Source organism: Anolis sagrei, chromosome 3 (genome assembly GCF_037176765.1).
Source record: "Anolis sagrei isolate rAnoSag1 chromosome 3, rAnoSag1.mat, whole genome shotgun sequence".
NCBI lineage: Eukaryota > Metazoa > Chordata > Lepidosauria > Squamata > Dactyloidae > Anolis > Anolis sagrei.
In genome coordinates this window covers 193,064,812-193,085,847 of record NC_090023.1, presented here as the reverse complement: position 1 = coordinate 193,085,847, position 21,036 = coordinate 193,064,812, and the positions used below count along the sequence as shown (strand labels likewise).

Here is a 21,036-nt window from a genome sequence, read left to right as displayed (position 1 = left end):
AACCTAAATGATAATATTCATTTAGTCTTTGTTATGTCTGATATCCTTAATAATCACAGATCTTGATAATCTTAATCTTTGATCATATTGATCATCCTTGAAAAATCTTTTGAATTCCTGAGGATTTGGAGACCCATTCGGGAATACTATAAAACATTATATCTTTTATTTTCCTAAAGCATGGAAATGTGCCTGTTTTTCATATGTGCTCTGGATTTGCAAATATTTACATGTGAATTTCAACTGTCACAAGACTGTGCACTGTATTTATTTATTTATTTATTTATTTATTTATTTATTTATTTATTTGTCGTGTCAGGAGCAACTTGAGAAAATGCAAGTTGCTTCTGGTGTGAGAGAATTGGCCTTCTGCAAGGACGTTGCCCAGGGGACACCTGGATGTTTTGATGTTTTATCATCCTTGTGGGAGGCTTCTCTCATGTCCCCGCATGAGGAGCTGGAGCTGATAGAGGGAGCTCATCCGTGCTCTCCCCGGATTCGAACCTGTGACCTATCGGTCTTCAGTCCTGCCAGCGCAAGGGTTTAACCCACTGCACTACCGGGGGCTGTATTTATCATATATCTGGACACATAGTCCACATCTCTGTCCTTGCCTTAAATTCCATCTTCACTGCCATATAATGCAGTTAGGACTCATATAATGCAGATAAATGCACTTAAACCAGGCATGGGTAAACTTTGGCTGTCCAGGTGCTTTGGACTTCAACTCCCACAATTCCTAACAACCTACTGGCTGTTAGGAATTATGGGAGTTGCAGTCCAAAGAACCTGGAGGGCCAAAGTTTGCCCATGCCTCTAGTATGCCTCTAGAATTCATGTGCATGTGTTGGGAGAAACCAATAAGGTGAACTGTTTGTTGAAGTAAAAACACAGGACATGAAATACAAACATTAGGACATTAAAAGGCCAAGAAAGCATGAGCTTCTACTGTTGTCCCTCAAAAATATCATATCTCATATAAACTAAAAAAAAAACCCTGCATTCATACAATTTAAAAGGAGTGTAAAAAACTCTCACAGCTCAAACCACTTCATATAAATTGTGCTATGGTCCATCAGTGCATCAATGGTCTCTGATCTTCTATAAATTCATAATGTGGCTGAAGTGACCCTGAAATGGAAAAACAATATACTGATTCAATACTGAAGTTATTACATGGATCAAAGTTTACATGATATCATGGGTCAACTGGCAGCCTTGACAAGCTTGGGGAGTTTTAGAGTTGGTATCCAAAAACTAAAACTAAAATGATGCCTTTGTCTTTTAAGGGTTGATCCATAGAATGAAGCTTGTAAAGTTAGCTCTAAGGGGCCATCCACACAGCTATATAACCCAGAATATGAAGGCAGATAATGCACAATATCTGCTTTGAACTGGATAATCTGAGTCCACACTGCCATATAATTTAGCTCAATGTGGATTTTATACAGCTGTATGCTTGCTGGTAAAAATATCAATATGACACTGAATGATACGAGGGTTGAATGAAAAGCAATGCCTCCACCTTCATAACTCCTCAACAGATGGTGGCATTGGTATGCGACAGGTACTGGATTGTTCAGTAGACTCTCCTCTACAGTTCCATTTGGGTGGGAAGTCATAGCATTCAATGGCTGTGTTGTTAAAGTGCAAAGTATGGAACCCTGCGCAGATGGTCGGTCAATGCGATTTAAGCAATGTGCAGTCATTGAATTCTTGACAGCAGAAGATGTTACCCCAAAGGAGATTAATCAGAGAATGCAAGCTGTTTATGGTGATTGTGTTGATGTGAGTACTGTGCGTCGTTGGTCAAGTAAGTTTAAAGATGTTGAGGGGGGAACATCTGACTTGCATGACAAACAAAGAGTTGGACGTCCTGTGACAGCAACCACAGAGTTTCACAAGCAAAAGGTTGACAGATTGATTCAGGATGATCGTCGTATCACTCAGAGCGAAATTTCAAGCATAATCGGCATTTCACAACGTGTGGGTCACATTATTGCTTTGCTTGCTATTGGAAGATCTGTGCACGATGGATACCCAGGATGCTGACGCCTGAAATGAAAGCGCACAGACTTGAAACTTCAGAGACTGGATCTCACCACCGTACGACATTCTCCATACAGTCCAGATTTAGCACTGTCTGACTTCCATCTGTTCCCAAGATCTGCAGGGACATCATTATGATTCTGATGAAGACGTTGAGAGAACTGTGAGATGCTCGTTGCGGAAACAGAGTGACGGCTTCAGAAAACTTGTTCATCGTTGGCAGAAATGTACCCAATTGTCTGGTGGTTATGTGGAAAAGTGAATAGTGGTAGTTAAAGAGCACATTCTAAGGACTATTTCCCATCCAAACCCAAGTAACGAAGGTGGAGGCATTACTTTTCATTCAACCCTTTAATTTTTTTTCCTTTTTGTCCATTAAGTTTCAATTCCAACTTTGGAATCAGAAATATGAATCCAATGCCATTCATCCATTAGACTTTCTCAGGGTTGTTTCAGCATAAGGATAACAAAGAAGGCTGATAAGGCATGGATTCTGTCAGCTACTAACCTAAGCTATGAGCATGGGTCAATTCACAGGAGGATTCATCTAGTGATACAGTAAGGTTCAGATGTTTCATAAAGTAATGCAGAATCAGGACAATTTGGAGCAGCTTTGGTGTTCCTAGAACTGTTTCCTCCCCATCAGGGTTTGACCCTGGAAATGTGGGTGCATGAAAGATAAGCTGCAAGCAAGCATAATTTGTAACATTACACAATGTCCTTATTCTTCAGGGACATGTCTGTCAAGGCATTGGCTTTAACTTCCAATTTCCTGGCTTTGTGGAGTTTAAGCCAGCATGACATAGCACTATCCCTGCTCCAAAAAAGAGCAATATTTGATAACTGAGTATCTGGGGGTAAGCGGCTTTCTGTATGTTCATACTGTCGAGTGCTATAATGCTACACTATAAGCTCAGAGCATTAAAACAAGAAAGGGGGTGTGGTGCCCATTCATACATTATTGGAAATACCAGAAGAACATGTACAATACAAGCATTGTCCTTCTAATGGATGAAAATAATTTAACAAAACTTTTGGAATAGGAATTTACAATTATGTTAGTCAAATAGGTCTGGGTTATCCATGACTACGGAATATATTCTGATTTACCATAAAGTTGTTTTTTTTTTTTTTTTGTCGTTTCAAGAGCGATTTGAGAAACTGCAAGTCATTTCTGGTGTGAGAGAATTGGCCGTCTGCAAGGACATTGCCCAGGGGACGCCCAGATGATTTGATGTTTTTATCGTCCTTGTGGGAGGCTTCTCTCATGTCCCCGCATGAGGAGCTGGAGCTGAGAGAGAGCTCATCCGCCTCTCCCTAGATTTGAACCTGCGACCTGTCGGACTTCAGTCCTGCCGGCACAGGGGTTTAACCCACTGTGCCACCAGGGGCTCCCATAAAGTGGTAGAAACTAATTAATATTTCAATTATTTGAAGAAATGCATTTGATGATCACCCACAGAGCCAAACAGAATGAGGAAGTTTCCATGTCCAATGTGTATCTGGAGTTCTGTGCTCAGGCGCATTACTACTAGGACTTGTGCATTTCTGCTGAATATTGATTCAGTTGATTCGGTTCTGCTGGCAAATACCAGTAGACCCTTGAATCCATTTTCATGCGCTTTCCAAAAATGGGTGGATAGCTGGATAGCAGTTTTCAGGCTGTAGCCGAAAAATGTGGCTAGATCCAGCACATTGGTGGCAATGATCCATTCCTGGGACCCTTTCCTTTTTTCTTCAAGGGGGCCTGTGTGTCAACAAAGCACCCTATCCGGCCCATTATGGGGGGAGGACTTACCATAGGGTCCCGTTCCATATCCACCATGAAGACAAGGATTAAAAGCATCAGAGTTAAGATACCACTCTTTCTGCGATCCTTTCCCTTCTGTCTCTAGAGGAGACTGGGTTTAATGCTTTGCTAAAGCTGTTTACTCTAGAGGAGAGGCGCTGCAGACAGGTGCATGTGCTCTCTCTCCCTGCAGCACATCACACAGATTTTCAAGGCATTTTAAGGAGGTCCAGGGAAGGAAGAGTGATGACTTGGAGCTATCCTCTCTGGGCTTCCTTTAAATAACCCTGTTTTTTTTCTCCTTTGCAGGCCCTGTCTGGAGTGGGCACACTTCAGTCTCCTTTCTGCTTAGGTTTAATACTTCCTTAAAGCTGTTTCTACCTCCTACTCTAGAGGAGAGTTTTTTTGTGTCAGGAGTGACTTGAGAAACTGCAAGTCACTTATGGTGTGAGAGAATTGGCTGTCTGCAAGGACGTTGCCCAGGGGATGCCAGGATGTTTGATGTTTTATTATCTTTGTGGAAGGCTAGAGAAGTGGTAACTAGTTGGTAGTAGTTTTCAGAGAATGAGGGTTTTCTTTTTGTTTGCTGGGATTTATTATTATTATTATTATTATTATTATTATTATTATTATTATTATCTTTTAGAAGTATTTGAAGGAGAGGAAGGGAAGGAAAAAAAGCTAAACTTGTGACTCTCCCAAGCGCCCAAATGCGTGCATGTACACTACCCATGTGTCCGGCATGAACCCAACTACCAGTCAGTCCCAATAAATAAAAAGACTCAAGAAAATAAAAGAAAATAAGGGAAAATCGAAACAATTAAACTGTGATGCCCATTAGGGGAGGAGGACCCAATATCGGCTGCCACATAATCTTGTTATGGATGGCAATCTGTGAGGGCTGGGTCTGTGCCGTTATGGGCACCTGAACAAACCAAAGAAGCCGAATTGACTAAAGGAATCTGCACTCAAGCCTAATTACTATTAATACAAACTTTGTACTGTCGAAGGCTTTCATGGCCGGAATCACTGGGTTGTTGTAGGTTTTTTCGGGCTATATGGCCATCTTCTAGAGGCATTCTCTCCTGACGTTTCCCCTGCATCTATGGCAAGCATCCTCAGACGTAGTGAGGTGATGCCAATTAGGGGAGACCTCACTACCTCTGAGGATGCTTGCCATAGATGCAAGCGAAACGTCAGGAGAGAATGCCTCTAGAACATGGCCATATAGCCCGAAAATACCTACAACAACCCAATATAAACTTTGTTTATATCTCTCTTCATCCCATCAAAACTCAAAGCAGCTTACAAATTCAAACCAACAGAACACACATTAAAATACCAGTAAACTAACTCTAATACTAAAGTAGTTTAAAACATGCATTTAAAATAAAAAGATGTTAAATAGCTGGGACATATGCTTTATAGCCCTTCTAATTTGGACAAACTCGAAAGATAGAGTAATCTGTGCCTTTTCAAATTCTTGAATTGAGATTCATTTACGTGACTAAACACTGCTTTCTAGAGTAGATTTGAAAAATGAGCCTGTGGTCTCTATATTTTCAACATGACGCAGGGAAAAGATTAGTTTGCACTCTGCTGGCATGCCAAGAAAAAAAACCTAAATAAATTCACCCTTTTATTTACATGCTTTATCCCTGAGCAATGTAATTGCAGAGTGGCTTTTTTTATTAACCTTATGTTTTATGGCTCTAATATTTAAGAACAAGCCTATCTTTTATGTCACGGTAAGAAGGTTAATATACTTACAGGTTCTCCAGCAATACATCTTGGACAGGGTTGAACAGGAGTTCTGGTTTCATTATTCGGAAATATCTGATTAATAAGAACATATACACAGAAATCTTTTTTGAAAGTCCACAATCACCATTATTTGACATTTTTATTATGAAATATATTAACATCTTGTCTTAAAAATATAAGAATTGGACTGGTGAAAATTTACCAATAAAGTTGGCTTTTCTTTCATCTTCTGAGGGTTGAGAAATTCCGTAGGATTGTTCTGCTTCAGATCCAGCTCCATACTGTCGTAATCTTCAGCACACTTGCTTGGTGGGTGAGAAGTGCAGATAACTGTCTCTGAACTTCTACATAGCCGTTTCTGTTGGGGAGGTTGGGTGGAGGAAGAAAAATAAATGAAGAATGAAGCAGAAATATGATTCTATTATACATGCATAAATGTCTAGGGTGACTTGTTCCCAGGAAATCACAAAACACAAGCCCCCTCTTGAGTGCAGGCTCCCTGGGTGGCCACAAATACTACAGTTCACATCCTTCTCCTTCCATTCTTTAAAAGCTAAAATGTATTAACTATCACAGTGCTATAACAAAAGTCCTCACAGACTTTCTATGTTAAATACTCTGGGTGCATCTAAAACGTCTTAAACTTTTTCCACTCGCAAACACTTTCTACCCGAGAAATTTCTATTGGACCCAAGTAATGTCTGTCTGTATGTCTGTCTGTCTGTCTGTCTATCTATCTATCTATCTATCTATCTATCTATCTTCTATACACATAATAATACACATACTATACATATATACGATACATTATATATATAATGTATAGTATATACATATACATATATTCTATACAAATAATATAATAATATATACACAATATCTATCTTCTATACACATAATAAAAGTGAAACTCTCTATGTGTATATGTGGCTGGGGTGTCCACTTACACAGACAAGTGCCTGCTTCCACAAAGAAGCTACAGCTCCTATTACTATGGAGACACCAAAGGCCTCCCTCCAGGTTATAGGGAGCACCATGAACATGTGCAAGAGCCCTGCCAATGTCTTCCACAAACACCATACTGCCCACCACCCAAGCGAAGCCTTTCATAAGGGGACAATTTCATCCTAGATTTTCTGTTTTTCTTCCACCACAGACACCCAGTGTTTCTGATTCTTTCCCTTGGTGTGGAATTTGCATGATCCTGCCCACTGCCTCTCCCTTAACCCCTTTCTATTCTTCTCTATGGTACACAGCAAACAGGAGATTTGATCAGCAATGGAACATACTAGAGGTTTGGGGAGGTTTCACCATTAATTACAGGAGTTATAGGTACTGGGATGTATACTTCAACTATAATGTAAGAGCTGCACTCTGAACTCCACCAACGATGGACCTTTAACTAACTTGGCACACAGAAGCCCCATGACCAGAAAAATCACTGGAGGTCTTTGGAGGGATTTATAGGAGTTGTAGTTCACCTACATCCAGAGAACACTGTGAACCCAAACAATGATGGATGGGAACCAAACTTGGCATGCATATCTGATATGTCCAAATTTAAATATTGTGGGTTTCGAGAAGAATTGGTCTGGATGCTGAATACATGAAGATTGTGAGTAAAACAGATACATTATTTTTAACAAAGTCTACTTTATTTTTGTCTCATGAGAACATGATAAAGAAGCATGATAGAAGAGTAGATGTTTTGGGCACTGAAAAGAAACACTTCTGAAGAATGGCTGTTTTGTGCATTACCATAATCTCTGTTCCTAACAAATCAGAGACAACTAGGTTATCGGTCTAACAACTGAAAAGCCAAATTGCCTTGCATAAGTAAATGGGAATATATACCACTGAAGAGAAGATTTTTTGCCTTGTTTTTTACTTGTGTTCTATTTTGAAATTGTCATGACTGGTAAAATAAATAATAATAATTATTATTATTATTATTATTATTATTACTCAAATGAGTTTTTGGCTCTTCTCTAGATCATATTTCTACAAAAGGTTATGATTTTCAAACTGTTGTGAATTCCATTTTTCTTTTAAAGGATATGGAGATTCTGGTTTTCCAAAAGGTTATGATCTCTAAAAAGGTCATGCCTTTTCAAAGTTGCTAACCAATTTGTTCAAATGTTTAAAACAGTCACTAGATGGCATTTAGAAACTTTTTGCTATTGCCATTTTTTTCTCAATCCCAACACTGAGCTAAGGGTTCTAACCCACAGTTTAAGTAGTGGTCGAATTAATACTATTCAAATGGAGCTGTGGTGGCGCAATGGGTTAAACTCTTGAGCAGGCTGGACTGCTGACCTGAACATTGGGTTGCTGACCTGAAGGTTGCCAGTTCAAATCCGCGAGACGGAGTGAGCTCCCGTCTGTCAGCTCTAGCTTGCAGGGACATGACAATCCTCCCAGTAGGATGGTAACACATCCAGAAGTCCCCTAGGCAATGTCTCTATAGATGGCCAATTCTCTCACACAGAAGCGACTTGCAGTATGCTTTCAAGTTGCTTCTGACACAATAAAAAATATTATTTAAGATAGTGCTCTAACCCTGAGATTCATTCTCCTTTCCCTGAGCCTTGGAAATGATATCTGAGAACACTAGTTTGAAATATAGCCACCAAAAACAATGTTGTGGCAGTATAAACCCTGAAGCTGAAAAGCTCCTCAACATACTATCCTACAAACCAATTTGGACAGGAAAAGACAGGAAAGAGCTAAAGAAAATAGGAGATAAATATGGTGTTGCTTCTATCTTGGTAACTTTGCTCATTCACATCATAAACTCCAATACAAGAGAGTTGTTCAAAGTTGACCAAGGGCTTGAAAATGCATTCTATGTTCTTGCAGATGCGATGTATGGAAACTCAATTCAAAATTTGAATATAAACAACAACACAAAATCCTGTTAGCTCAAAACAAAGTGGATGAATGCATGAAGTATCTCCAAGGAAAAAGGCTAAAACAAGAACAGAGTTGGAAGGGGAAAAAAGAAGCAAGATATATCTAAAGGAAGTGAATCAGAAACAAAATATGAATTATACTAAGAGTGTGCAAAATGTAATAATACAAATCTGAGAAGGTCCCCTGAAGGCAGGCCGCTTTCCACCGGGAAAACATCCTCCTCCTTTGTTATTGCAGAATTTGTCCTTTATTAAAAGCTATGGCATGCAAGTACAAGCAGCATAACTAGCAAGATGCATGAGAGGAAGAGATAAAAGCGGAAAGTGATTTACTGTTATGCATCAGAAGAAAAATTCTTATCAAAAATAAATTCAGAGTATTGCTTTGAGTCTAAGGTACTTAGTATCAGGGACAGAAACTTAACATACAGAGTAGCTAGCTAAGAATCTTATACTAATGCAAGCAGAACTTTCTTCTACAGAGAATTCAATATTATTCTGAAATTCTCTGGTTTTGGAAACATCTCAAGGAAGTGCAACCCTGGACCAGCATAGAATTCTGATTGCAAATACTGCATTCATAACACAATGCCTAGCATAGCTGTGGCAAGGCCCAATGGGTTCAAATATCTTTAGAGACCTCTTCTTCTTACTGAATTAATCCAAATACGGTGTATAAATGTGCCAGCCCTGTTTTAATAGGGTCTGAAAGTCTAAATATGCCAACTATTAAATCTGATGCAGAGACTAGAACTCGAGATCATATAATTAGGAGAGTGCCTTACCTGTATATTTGCCTGAACTGGATTCTGCATAAATAGTTCACAAAATGTATGGAATGAATACAGAGCATTGGGATTTATTGTTAACTGAAGAAATGGTGGATGTTTTTGGTAATATTAGCTAGTGCCTTATATTAACAAGTATATTATAATCTTCATGCCATTGGCGGCAAATTTCACATCAAGGACTCTTAATTTGAATCCTTTCTTGCATGACTCTTCTAAACTAGGATTCAGAGTAACTTGTTTTTGCCTTTCGGTGTCAAAATGTGTGTTACTCATCTTTTTAAAATGCAGCATCCACCATGTTTTTGTTATACAATGCAGGAAATAATCAGGAGATAGGAACATTGTTTTATGCATGAAATACGCACCGAAGACAAACCAAGTGGAAAATGTGTGAATGTTCTGTCTCAAAACCAAACAGAGCTCTCGACAAACATCACACTAAAATAACCCAATAGTTACAGGAAGCAGCAAAGATTAATATGCAAACCCTGATAGGACCAAGTTAATCCTTCCACTAAATAAAAGACAAATCCATAACCCAGAGATAGATTAATTTTTATCAATTCCATTAATTTTAATGGAAGCCTTTAAACAATTCACTGAACTATATATAGTAACCTATAGAGCTAGGCCCCCTGGTGGTGCAACGGGTTAAACCGCAGAGCTGCTGAACTTGCTGACCGAAACGTTGGTGGTTCAAATCCAGGGAGCTGTGTGAGCCCCCACTGTTAGCCCCAGCTTCTGCCAACCTAATAGTTCGAAAACATGCAAATGTGAGTAGATCAATAAGTACCACTTCTGTGGGAAGGTAACGGTGCTCCATGCAGTCATGCTGGCCACATGACCTAGGAGGTGTCTATGGATAGTGCTGGCTCTTCGGCTTAGAAATGGAGATGAGCACCACCCCTCAGTCAGTCACGACTAGACTGAGGGGTGGTTACCTTTTATAGGGCTAGGCAACTTCAGATTCAAAATTTGTCAGGAAATACTAAGACATAAGAAAAAAAAATCAAACAATCAAAAAGAAAAAATGCTTTGATGTTTATTTCCAGTTTCAATATTTGACGAGTGTTGGCTTATTTGTTTGGGGAGAGATAATCTCTGTGGCCTCTTAGATACAAAGAACAGAATGTTCAACATTTGTTCCCTTCATTTTTTATTCTCTGGATATAGGATAAAGGAGCCCACACAGGTTGCCCTTGGAAAGTCCTCTTTACCTATCCCTGCTATAATTTTTAATGGTACGTAGTACAGATTTCAGTCTCAAACCAATAGGTTTGGAACCACATCTTCAGACGTGATGCCAGAGTCGCTGTGGACCACGGTGATTCTGGTGGTACATTCCAGGAGCACAGGAATTCATCACCCCATGCCACACACTGTCCCACCTTGCCCCCCTACCTTATCACATGGGGAGAAGTGTCGGCTGGCCGGCTTGCCCTGTTGAGGATAATGCAACACAGGAATCCTCCCATGTTGCCGCTACTGGTATTTTTTGATGGCAACTCTGATTCCGTAGAAGTTTTGCCACAGAGCCATTCCAGAAGTACTTCTCCAGTGTGTGATGGGAGCCAATGGGCTTTGTAGCAAAGCTGCTGCAGAACTATCTACAGACCCAATAAGAAAATCCAACAAGAGGAATCCCCTCACCTCTGCAGGAGTCTACCGTACACATGCAGCTGTGGACATTGCCCAAACACGAATCAAGGAACATGAAAGGCACTGCAGAGTAATTTAACCAGAGAAGTCAGTGATAGCAGAGCACCTGATGAACCAACCTGGACACAGCATATTATTTGAGAACACAGAAATGTTGGACCACTCTAACATCTACCATGTCAGACTACACAGAGAAGCCACTGAAATCCACAAGTATGTAGACAAATTCAACAGAAAGGAAGAAACCATGTAAATGAACAAAATCTGACAACCAGTATTAAAAAACTCTAAAATCCTAACAGTAAATAAAGAATGACGCTCAATAACAGAGGAATTCCAGACAAGAAACAATCAGGGCCAACTCATCACCTCCCAACCAAGGATTCCCCCAGGCAGGAAGCAGCCGGGCTTTGAAGCTTTTCAATGCTAATCAAGCTGGGCAACTGCAATATTCACACTTACCTCAAACAGAAAAGAGTTCTTTCTCCCACCCTGGACTTTCCACAGATATATAAACCCCAGTTTCCTAGTTTCCAACAGACTTCACAACCTCTGAGGATGCCTGCCATAGATGCAAGTGAAACGTCAGAAGAGAATGCTTCTGGACCATGAGCATACAGCTTGGAAAACACATAACAACCCAGATCTGACTTGGTTTGCTCTTGGACCCATTCATGTATCTTTGCAGCAGTCTTTGGTATCTGTAAACATCTCCTTCAGCATTGCATCTCAAATGAGCTTTCTTTAGTGTCCAGCTTTCACATCGTTCATAGAAAGTGGGAAATAACTGCTGTAACTTTCCAAACACTTTGGCAAAACTATAAAAAAGAGGGGAAATGATATTTCTTGTTAATGAAATCTTAATTAAAAAAAATGTACAACTGAAAACTGTGATTCCAAGGATGCTATCAGAAAGTGCCTCGAAAGCCTAACCAACCAATCCAGGTGAAACAAAAAGCTTGGTTTTAAATTCCAGTGTTTAGTTGAATGAAGTCAGTCTCCACTAAGAGCTTATGAATCAGACTGTGAGCCAGCAGCATCAATCACTTCACAAAAAGAAAGAAGGAAGCCTAAAGTCATGTTAATGTAGAGGTCTTCCGCATGACCTCAGTATCTCGGTGCACTACTGCGGACAAGGCAATATGCATTGATTTGAATTCATTAGCATGCTGACAGATCTGTGTGAATGCATTGCCAAATGAACTCCACTAAGTGGGGCTTACCCTCCGGTACGTATGTACACAGTTACAGCCTCAGATATGTCTCCTGGAGTCCCAGTAATTATTCACCTGGCTCACCTATACGCCTCCTTCCTGCTGTATAATAAATGTGGGATATGCTTCAGGGTATAACTTGAATGAAAACATTATGGCATGGATACTTAGTACACTAATCCCTTTATGGAAATTGGCTGTATGGCAGGGTCTCTCTCCACATCCCATTCTCATTAAGATTTATTGCAAAATGGGTAGTCCTCTTTTGACAAATATAAGAGAAGAAGTGGCTAGACTGAAAGTCTGGTTTCATACTCCCAAGCAGTTTCCAAAAACCAGGGGACTACCTGAAAACAGGTCCTGGGTGGGCTATTGAACCCCAGCTGTGTGTTCACAGTTCTTGGCTTCTCCAAGAGGATAGTCCAATGGGCTAAGAATATTTATTTTAACAGGGTAATTTGGTAGATTAACAAGCAATTCCTTACACCACACTTTGTGGTTTTGCCTTATTCTTCAAGCATTATTTCCTTTCCTCCATCTATTTTTCCTTACCTATGGCAGAGAGGTTTAATTATAGCTGCGAGGAGTGTTAATTAAAGATTTCCCCTGACCCACTTCCTGTGGACTGAGAGCAATGACACTTGGCAGAGTTATTAGTCCTTCTCTACATAGGTGCCACCTAGGAACACACACTTATCTCATTTTTTTAAGCAACGGCAAACACCTCACTTGTCGACGTCGACGGGTTGCTCCAAAAGCCATGTTGTGACTACGGAAATCAGAGTCTCATTGTCTGAAAAATGCTTGCCCTTCAAAAATAACTTCATTGTTGGAAAGAGGTGGAAGTCGGATGGTGCACGGTCAGGTAAGTCGGATGCGGTGAGTAAGTGGGATTCAAAGCCACAGGATCATGCTTCCATTTGGGCAACATGTGAGTTGTGAACTGGTGCATTATCTTGCCGAAGGTGGACATCTTTGGTGAGCATGCCACATCTCTTGGTTTTGATGACCTCCCACAATTTCCACAGCAGTGAAGCATAATATGCCCCAGTGATCATAGTGCTCTTTGCCAGGAAATCCATCAACACTACTCCATGCTGGTTGCAAAATATCATGAGCATGACTTTGCCTGCCGAGCGTTGGGCATATGCCTTCTTTGGAGGTAGTGAGTCAGGATGCTTCCATTGCATCAACTGGACTTTAGTCTCAGGATCATGGTGATGGACCCAGCTTTCATCCTGTGATTAGTCTGTTGAAAAAGTCTTCCTAGTTTCCATGGCACATTGACAATAGAGCCTGAGAGCATTCAATTTGTTCCTGCTTTTGGAAAGGTGTGAGCCGCCAGAGGACTCAGCAAGCGCATACCTTATGCATGTGAAAATGGTCTTGGATGCTTTTTCTACAGACCCCACACTACTCTTGACATTTTGGGCGAGGTGGCAAGTGGCTACGTGGTGATTTTCCAAAATGGTGACCTCCACCTGCTGGATGAAGTATTCATCAATAGCAGAGTGGGGTCACCCTGGAATTGAAGTTGTTTCCACTGAAGTCCAACCACATTTGAATTGACGATGCCAGTTCCTGACTACATCATATCATCAACATAAACCTTTTTCATCTCATCCAGCACCTTCTTTGATGTGCAGCCTTTCAAGTAAAGAAACTTGATGACTGCTCTGTATTCCACTGAGTCCATTATCAGAAGCCCCCAGTGGTGCAATGGTCCTGTGCTGGCAGGACTGAAGACCGACAGGCTGGAGGTTCGAATCCGGAGAGAACACGAATGAGCTCCCTCTAGCAGCTCCAGCTCCCCATGCGGGGACATGAGAGAAACCTCCCACAAGGATGGTAAAACATTAAAAACATCTGGGTGTCCCCTGGGCAATGTCCTTGCAGACGGCCAATTCTCTCACACCAGAAGCGACTTGCAGTTTCTCAAGTCACTTCTGGCATGAAAAAGTCCATTATCAAACCTCACACCACTTCAGCACCTGTAAAATCAAGACTGTTATCCGTTCTGAGTTGCAAATTGGAACGTAACCTATAGAGACTTATATCATTACACATGTGCAGTTTCAGTGTCTTGTGATAAATAGAAGTGGGTCAGGGGAAATCTTTAATGAACACCTCTCGTAACTTATACCAAGTCTTGCACCTTTATTTTAAAATCCAGACAGTACCTTAAATACAGCTATACTCAACAGTGTTAAGGTGAATGTTCGGGAATTATGCAATAGCTGTTGGTAATTTTTGCATTCTGCCATGTATACAATGACAGTCTTGTATTATTTCTGGAAGCCTTCATGAAACCCTTCCATCTTTTTTCCCCAACTTGGAATTTTTGGTCTGGTTCCTTCTGCATAGAATATGCTCTTTGGCTCAAGGGAGAAGCTGGACAAGGTAAACCTGCACTTACTGTCTGGCACAGCTGCATTACCATATGGCTGCGAGCACGTTCTTAGCTAAGTGTATCGGTGGGATAAAAATTAAAGGAGACACCAATTACCAACTCTGATCTCAAAAGCTGCAGATAAGACCAATCACCCCTTAAGGGTGATATTAAAACTCACTCTACTGAATATAAAGCATGAACGAAGATGGCCTTTAGACAGACATGGAAAATGAGGATGGCATTAGCTTGCATTATTCCGATCAGCATAGCCAACAAATCCAATCCTCTGTAGAAATGCTATTAGTGTCACCAAAAAAAAAGTGGGGAGGGGGAAGCTTTGTGCAAAGTCCCTGAAGGTAAAGAAGCAACTAATGTCATTAATGCGTTAACAGCCTCTGGTCACTTAACAGAGTGGTTTTAATAGGCTCTAGAGGGGAAACATGTCCAGCCCTTTTCAGCCAAAGGGAAGGTTAGAGCTGTGTGTGGGTTTTGAAGATAGTGAGTTAGATTCCTAAGGGATTTGCCTGCCTTGTTGTATATTTGCAAATGTCCTTTTAATAAAGCAAATGATGGCTAACTACAATTAAGTACCAAAGGTGGCTCTTTTAACAAGCACGTGCCATTGCACTGATAGGTTTAATTACACTATAAAGCTCACTGGAAAACAGGGGGAAAGATACAGGGGCACCAAGCTTAGCAAAATTAGCGTATAACAAATCACTGGCGATTTCAGGTTTACGTCAAGTGCATTTGGGTTCTGAATTACATTCCAAGTCTGTTTAAAATGGACCTTTTGTTTTAAAATGCTTATTATATTAAGGCCTTTTCTTTAGTTACCTTTGCATCAGTGGTTCATAACCTGTGGGCCATGAGGATGAATTTTTTTTAACACAAGCATTAACAAAATCCACAGATAATAACACAGCCCAACCATTTTTTTTCTTGGTGGCTTTGTTTTAGGCCTGTTCCTGGGATTATTTGGGGTGCTAATTCAAAAATTTGCATTGAATAGACTACTGCTGCACTCCAGGACAGGAAAAAACCCTCTGACTGTAAACACCAGTTGAAAAACAATCCTTTTATTGAAGATAATTTAAAAGTGGCAAAGTAAAAAAGCTCTTAAAAGAAATAGGTAAATCCAATTAGGTAAGAAGATAAGCAGGAGCAAAAATAGTCCAAGGTAAAGTTTAGCAAAGTCCATAAAAACAAAGTCCATACTTCTCTAATATAATTCAGAAAACCGGGAAACATTAATCCAGGGCATGAGTATGCATTCATACAATCCAAGAATCCAAACCATGAAACAAGAAATACTTAGACAAGAATCTTCCAAGCAAGGCTTCCATGAAATAAGGAAAGAACTTAACTTGATTCCAAACGATGCTTCATCTGGCTACATTTCCCATACTTGAAACTTTTATCCCTTCATTAAGCTATTCCACGCACTCAGGAATTGGTTTAGCTTTACTTGAGATCCCCTTATCTTTTTCTGTCGGAGCCTGGCAGAACGCCGAAGGCATTGTTCGGCCTATCTATTTTGACTAATTTTCTCTCGTCTATCTATTTGCTCATTAAGTTTTGCAGCTGGGCCAAGTGCCCAGTTGTTTTCAAGCCCCAAATCCTGGAAACTCTCTGGTAGCAATTCAGGGAGTACACTATCATTCCCACACCCTTTAGGGACATTCTCATGGGAAACTTCACTTTGCACAGGGGTTTCCTGATCCTTCTCTGCATCCGTATCATTGACCAGACCATTGCCATCTTGAAATTCATTGCTATCACGTCCCACATCCAAAGCACCCTGATCCTGAAACACAATCACAGGCTGAACTCCAACAACTACATCAGATCTAGATTATTAGATATATTTTTCTGTTGGTGAACAGATGGTGACTACTGGATGGCATCATGCTAGGTTAACCACCTGAAACTCCATCAGTAGTTAAAGTTTGTCATGTTGGGCAAGTTTGCTTTAGATGCATCATTGGTGGGGTTCAGTGTGATTGCTGACTGCAGGATAAACTACAGCTCTCATTGGTGGGTCAGTTCCCTCAAATTCCTCCAGTAGGTTCGGTTGGTCATAGAGGTTCTGTGTGCCAAGTTTGGTCCAGATCCATCATCGGTGGTGATCACAGTGTCTCTGGATGTAAGTGAACTACAACTTCCAGAAATGAAGGTCAGTTCCCTCCAAATCCCTCCAGTATTTTCAGCTGGTTATGGTGGTTCTGTGTGCCAATTTAGGTCCAGGGCCATTGTTGGTGGGGTCCAGAGTGCTCTTTGATTGTAGGAGAACTATAAATCCCAGTATCTACAATGGCTATAAAGTGAATTCCCCCAAAACATCTCCAATATTTTTCTTTGGTCATGGGGGAGTCTGTGTGCCAAATGTGCTCTAGGTCCATTGTCAGGGGTTGCGGTGATCTGATTTTATGCAGGGTGAACTACAACTTCCATTATATAGAGTCAATACCCCAAACTCCTCCAGTATGTTTAGTTGCTGATTAGTTCTGCTCTGTTTGTTGAGTAGACAGAGTTGAAAAAAGTAGGAATGGGTTAAGGGAGAGGCCGTGGGCGGGATCATGCAAATTCCACACCAATGGAGAGTAAGAAACACTGGGATGTCTCTGTGGTGGAGGAAACACATAAAATCTAGGATGAAATTGTCCCAGAAAGAAAGCATTCCTTGGGTGGTGGGCAGTATAGTGTTTGGGGAGGACTTTGACATGGATTGGGCTACATGTTCATGGCACTCGCTATAACCTGAAATGTCATTGGAGGGAGGGCTTTTGGTGGCTCCTCAAGCTGTTTGTGGAAGTGGGAGTCTGGCTGTGGAAGTGGGCATCATAGCCACATACACACATATATATTTTCACTTTTATAATGTGTATGGATAGATATAGATTATATATAAGGGGAGTTAAGCATCCTTGGATTTTGGCATTCATGCAGGATCCTGGGATCGGGAGCCCCTGGCAGCACAACAGGATAAATTGCTGAGCTGCTGAACTTGCTGACCAAAAGGTCAGTGGTTCAAATCCAGGGAATGGGGTGAGCTCCCGCTGTTAGCCCCAGCTTCTGCCAACCTACGGACAATGCTGGTTCTTCAGCTTAGAAATGGAGATGAGGATCACTCCCCAGAGTCAGACAAAACTAGGCTTAATGTCAAGGGAAAACCTTTACCTTTACATTTTACCTAGAACCAAATTCCAGCAAATACTTGCCCACTTTAGTTAGCAATTTCATCAGCGGAGAGACAAATATTTTAAAATATAACACCAGTTTGTAATTGTTATCATTATCTTTGCTAACTGAACATGTAGCACAATTATATTTTTATGGTTTGGGGAGAAAGTTTGGAAAAATATCTTTAAGAAGAATGTCCTTAAGCAGAAAGATACACTTCTACGTCACTTCCTGGATCCTTTTTCCACATGTATCTTGCTCTCAGAGCAAATACAGTAAACAATTGAGTTTAATATTTCAAATTCCCACACACAAGCAATGAAAATGTAAGGCAAGAGTAAGATTTTCCACCCTCAGGCCATGCTTTCTCTCCAGTGCACAAAATCCACTGCGTCTCCCCTTGTCCCTGCAGCATCCACCTTATCCTCCTGCCTCTCTGAACTGTCAAGGTGTTGTGTCAGAAGAGCCGGCCATCTAAATTTATAAATGGGTAAGTAATGGCTTCTGACATTTATGTATATCCAGGCTGGTACATCTTCCTCCATTCTCACGTCCATGACAGCTCATGAAATTTCCCCGACAGAATCTGCTGCTTTCTTGGAGGAGAGAAGAGGCCTGATGGATGAGGAAACCCGCCAGGAAGGTGATGTAGAATCACTTGAAGCTTTGAAGAAGCAGTAAAAGCAGCTGTCAGGGATAGTTTAACTTGAAGAATGCCTGGACTGGTAGATGAGGTTGAGGCTTATGACCTAGGGCCTTTCCTTTTTCCTCAGGCCTAAAGCTTTATGCTTCACTCTTTAAAATAAGTCTGCAAAACTTGCATGTGCCAAAAGGAAAAACTTGGGGCAACACCTCAGGTCATGCCCTTGCTGATGACTGATTTGCACGCAGCCTCTTCCATTGATGGCAATACAAGAAATGTTAGAAGCAGGAGACAGAGAAAAAATCGCTAGAATACGGTTTTCAACTTGTCATTGTCAATGACGGGTTTAAATAACCCAAAGACACCAGATCCCATTTGAACTTGGAAGCAAAGCTGGTGTGGCCCTGGTTAGTACTTGGATGGCAGATTGCCATGGAATGTGCTATGGGCTATATTTCTCAGGAAGCCAACAACAAACCATCTCTGAATATTCCCTGCCTAAGAAAACCTGTGAAATATATGGTATTGCTATATAAGTCAAGTCCGTGAAAGTATATATGCACAAAACAATGGCTAGTAACTGTCTTTCTTTTGCAGTTACTCCATCCCTGTGCATGACTGTGCCTTCAAGTGACTTGTTGACTTATAGTAACCCAATGAACTTCATAGGGATTTCACAGGAAAGGAATAGTGAGATGATTTTTAATTCCTCTGAAATAAAGTAAGGTTTTATAGAACATATGGGGTGTTTATACATATCTATTTTGGTTAATTCATTACAGTTACTATCAGTATGTGCCTGTTTTGTTTAGAAGATAAGCAGCACAAAAAAGCCTTGAATTGAAACAGGACTGAGCAAGTTTAATTAAAGAGACAGCAATCTATCCATAACAACATACAAGAAGATCTTGAGACCACAGATTCAAGAAGAAAATAACCACACATCAAAAGACTGTTATAGACTATTTGTAAATCAACACAACCTGAAGAAGGATCCCCCGAAAAAAGGACATTGTACCCGGGATCACTTGTTGTTGTGTTATGTATATATATCAGACATTTGGTCTTTTCTCCTTTTGATACTCATGTAGGTTCATTTTCAGGAGTTACAATATATAATTTTGTCAATGCCGATTGTGTTTAAGTGCAGGCCAAGGCCTTTAGGCACTGCACCCAGTGTGCCGATCACCACTGGGACCACCTTGACTGGCTTGTGCCAGTCCTTGCAGTTCGATCTTTAAATCCTCATATCGTGTCAGCATTTCCAGTTGTTTGTTGGATGTTTGTAACTCAGGGATCGCCTGTACTAGGTTTGATGCCACTTGGTGTGGTAGCTCATGGTGTCATCCCGTTCCAGATAATACCACAATATTGTGTGATGTGTTTTATTGCTCTTATTTGGTTGAATGTTTGTACTGCTTAATTTATTGATGTATTTTTATGGCATTGATGTTTGCCTTTTTATGTTGTGAGCTATCCCACCCCATGAAGAGATGGGGTGGGATATAAATAAAGTTTTACTTACTTACTTACAATATTGTAGCCAAAACATTAAAAAGAAAGAAAGACAAAATCAGCACTGACTAAAAAAAACAACAATCAGGAATTGTAATTAGGCAAGAAAAGACTAAAGACCTTGTAAAACGAAAACTCTCCGGATTCACAGCAAGGAGCCCTGGCAGTTAAAGTGGTGACAAACTGCATCCATTCTACAGTGTGTAGGAAGCCAAGGTACTTGAAAACAACAAAAGAAACCGAAAGCTGGACATCAGGCAGCCGGAGGAGGCCGCTTCTCAGAATCTCAAGCAATGCCAAGAGCCTTTCTGCCAAGGAAGGCATCAAATCCTCCATGAGTAAATCCAGGTCACGCATGATGCCTTTCAAAGGAGAAGCCTGGGAAAGAGCTGGGAGACAACTTGCCAGACTGGCAAAGACACTCAAACTGTTCCCTCCCCCTTGTTAGTCCTTGTTGCAATTCAGTTTTGAGACTGCAACTAGTCATCCGAAAAGGGCTGCTCATTCTTTTCCTAGAGTCTGTTTCCAACTTTTGTGTTTGGGTGCATGCACACTGTAGAACCAATGTAGTTTGACACCACTTTCACTGCCATGGCTCAATGGTATGGAATCGGGCGAGCTGTAGTTTCACAAGGTCTTTAGCCTTCTCTGCTGATGCCCCACCAAAATACAATTCCCAGGTTTCCATTAACAATTAAAGTGGTGTCGAACTGAACAGTGTAGAAGTGCTCCCCCATGCATTTCATGGAGCTGTTTCAGGCAAGGAAGACTCAGAGGTGGTTTTGCTAGTTCCTCCCTCTGAAAGAGAATAGGTACTGTATCTATTGACTGTCTCCCACCCAAGTACTAACCAGGGCTGACCCTGCTTAGCTTCCAAGATCAGGCATGATCTGATGCCAGTAAAGTTACTATTAATTGATTAAAAGAATAGCAATCTATAATTTAATTTACTCTAGTCCATTAGCTTGAATATAAGGTGTGTGTATGTGTGTGTGTATATACACACACACACATACACACACAGTTTATGGTACATTATCCTATATAAATAATAATAACAACAATAATATAATATAAATATAATAAAAATTATTATTATTATTAATAATAATAATAATAATAATA

General features: G+C 40.6%; 1 protein-coding gene across 4 annotated transcripts in view; it reads right to left on the bottom strand.

Annotated features, from left to right (window-relative positions):
• Window positions 1-290: 290 nt before the first annotated feature.
• Window positions 291-21,036, bottom strand: part of C3H10orf143 (chromosome 3 C10orf143 homolog) — a 41,747-nt gene continuing 21,001 nt past the window's right edge. For 3 of the 4 annotated variants that reach the window (XM_067465783.1, XM_067465784.1, XM_060766826.2), the window contains exons 2-4: window positions 5,805-5,960; window positions 5,609-5,674; window positions 291-1,131 (exon numbers count right to left, since the gene is read on the bottom strand). In XM_067465783.1, the coding sequence (XP_067321884.1) occupies window positions 1,102-1,131; window positions 5,609-5,674; window positions 5,805-5,960 (252 nt within the window). In that variant the 3' untranslated portion in view covers window positions 291-1,101. The remainder of the gene's footprint in view (window positions 1,132-5,608; window positions 5,675-5,804; window positions 5,961-21,036) is intronic. The other variant, XR_010909499.1, reaches the window with a different exon arrangement.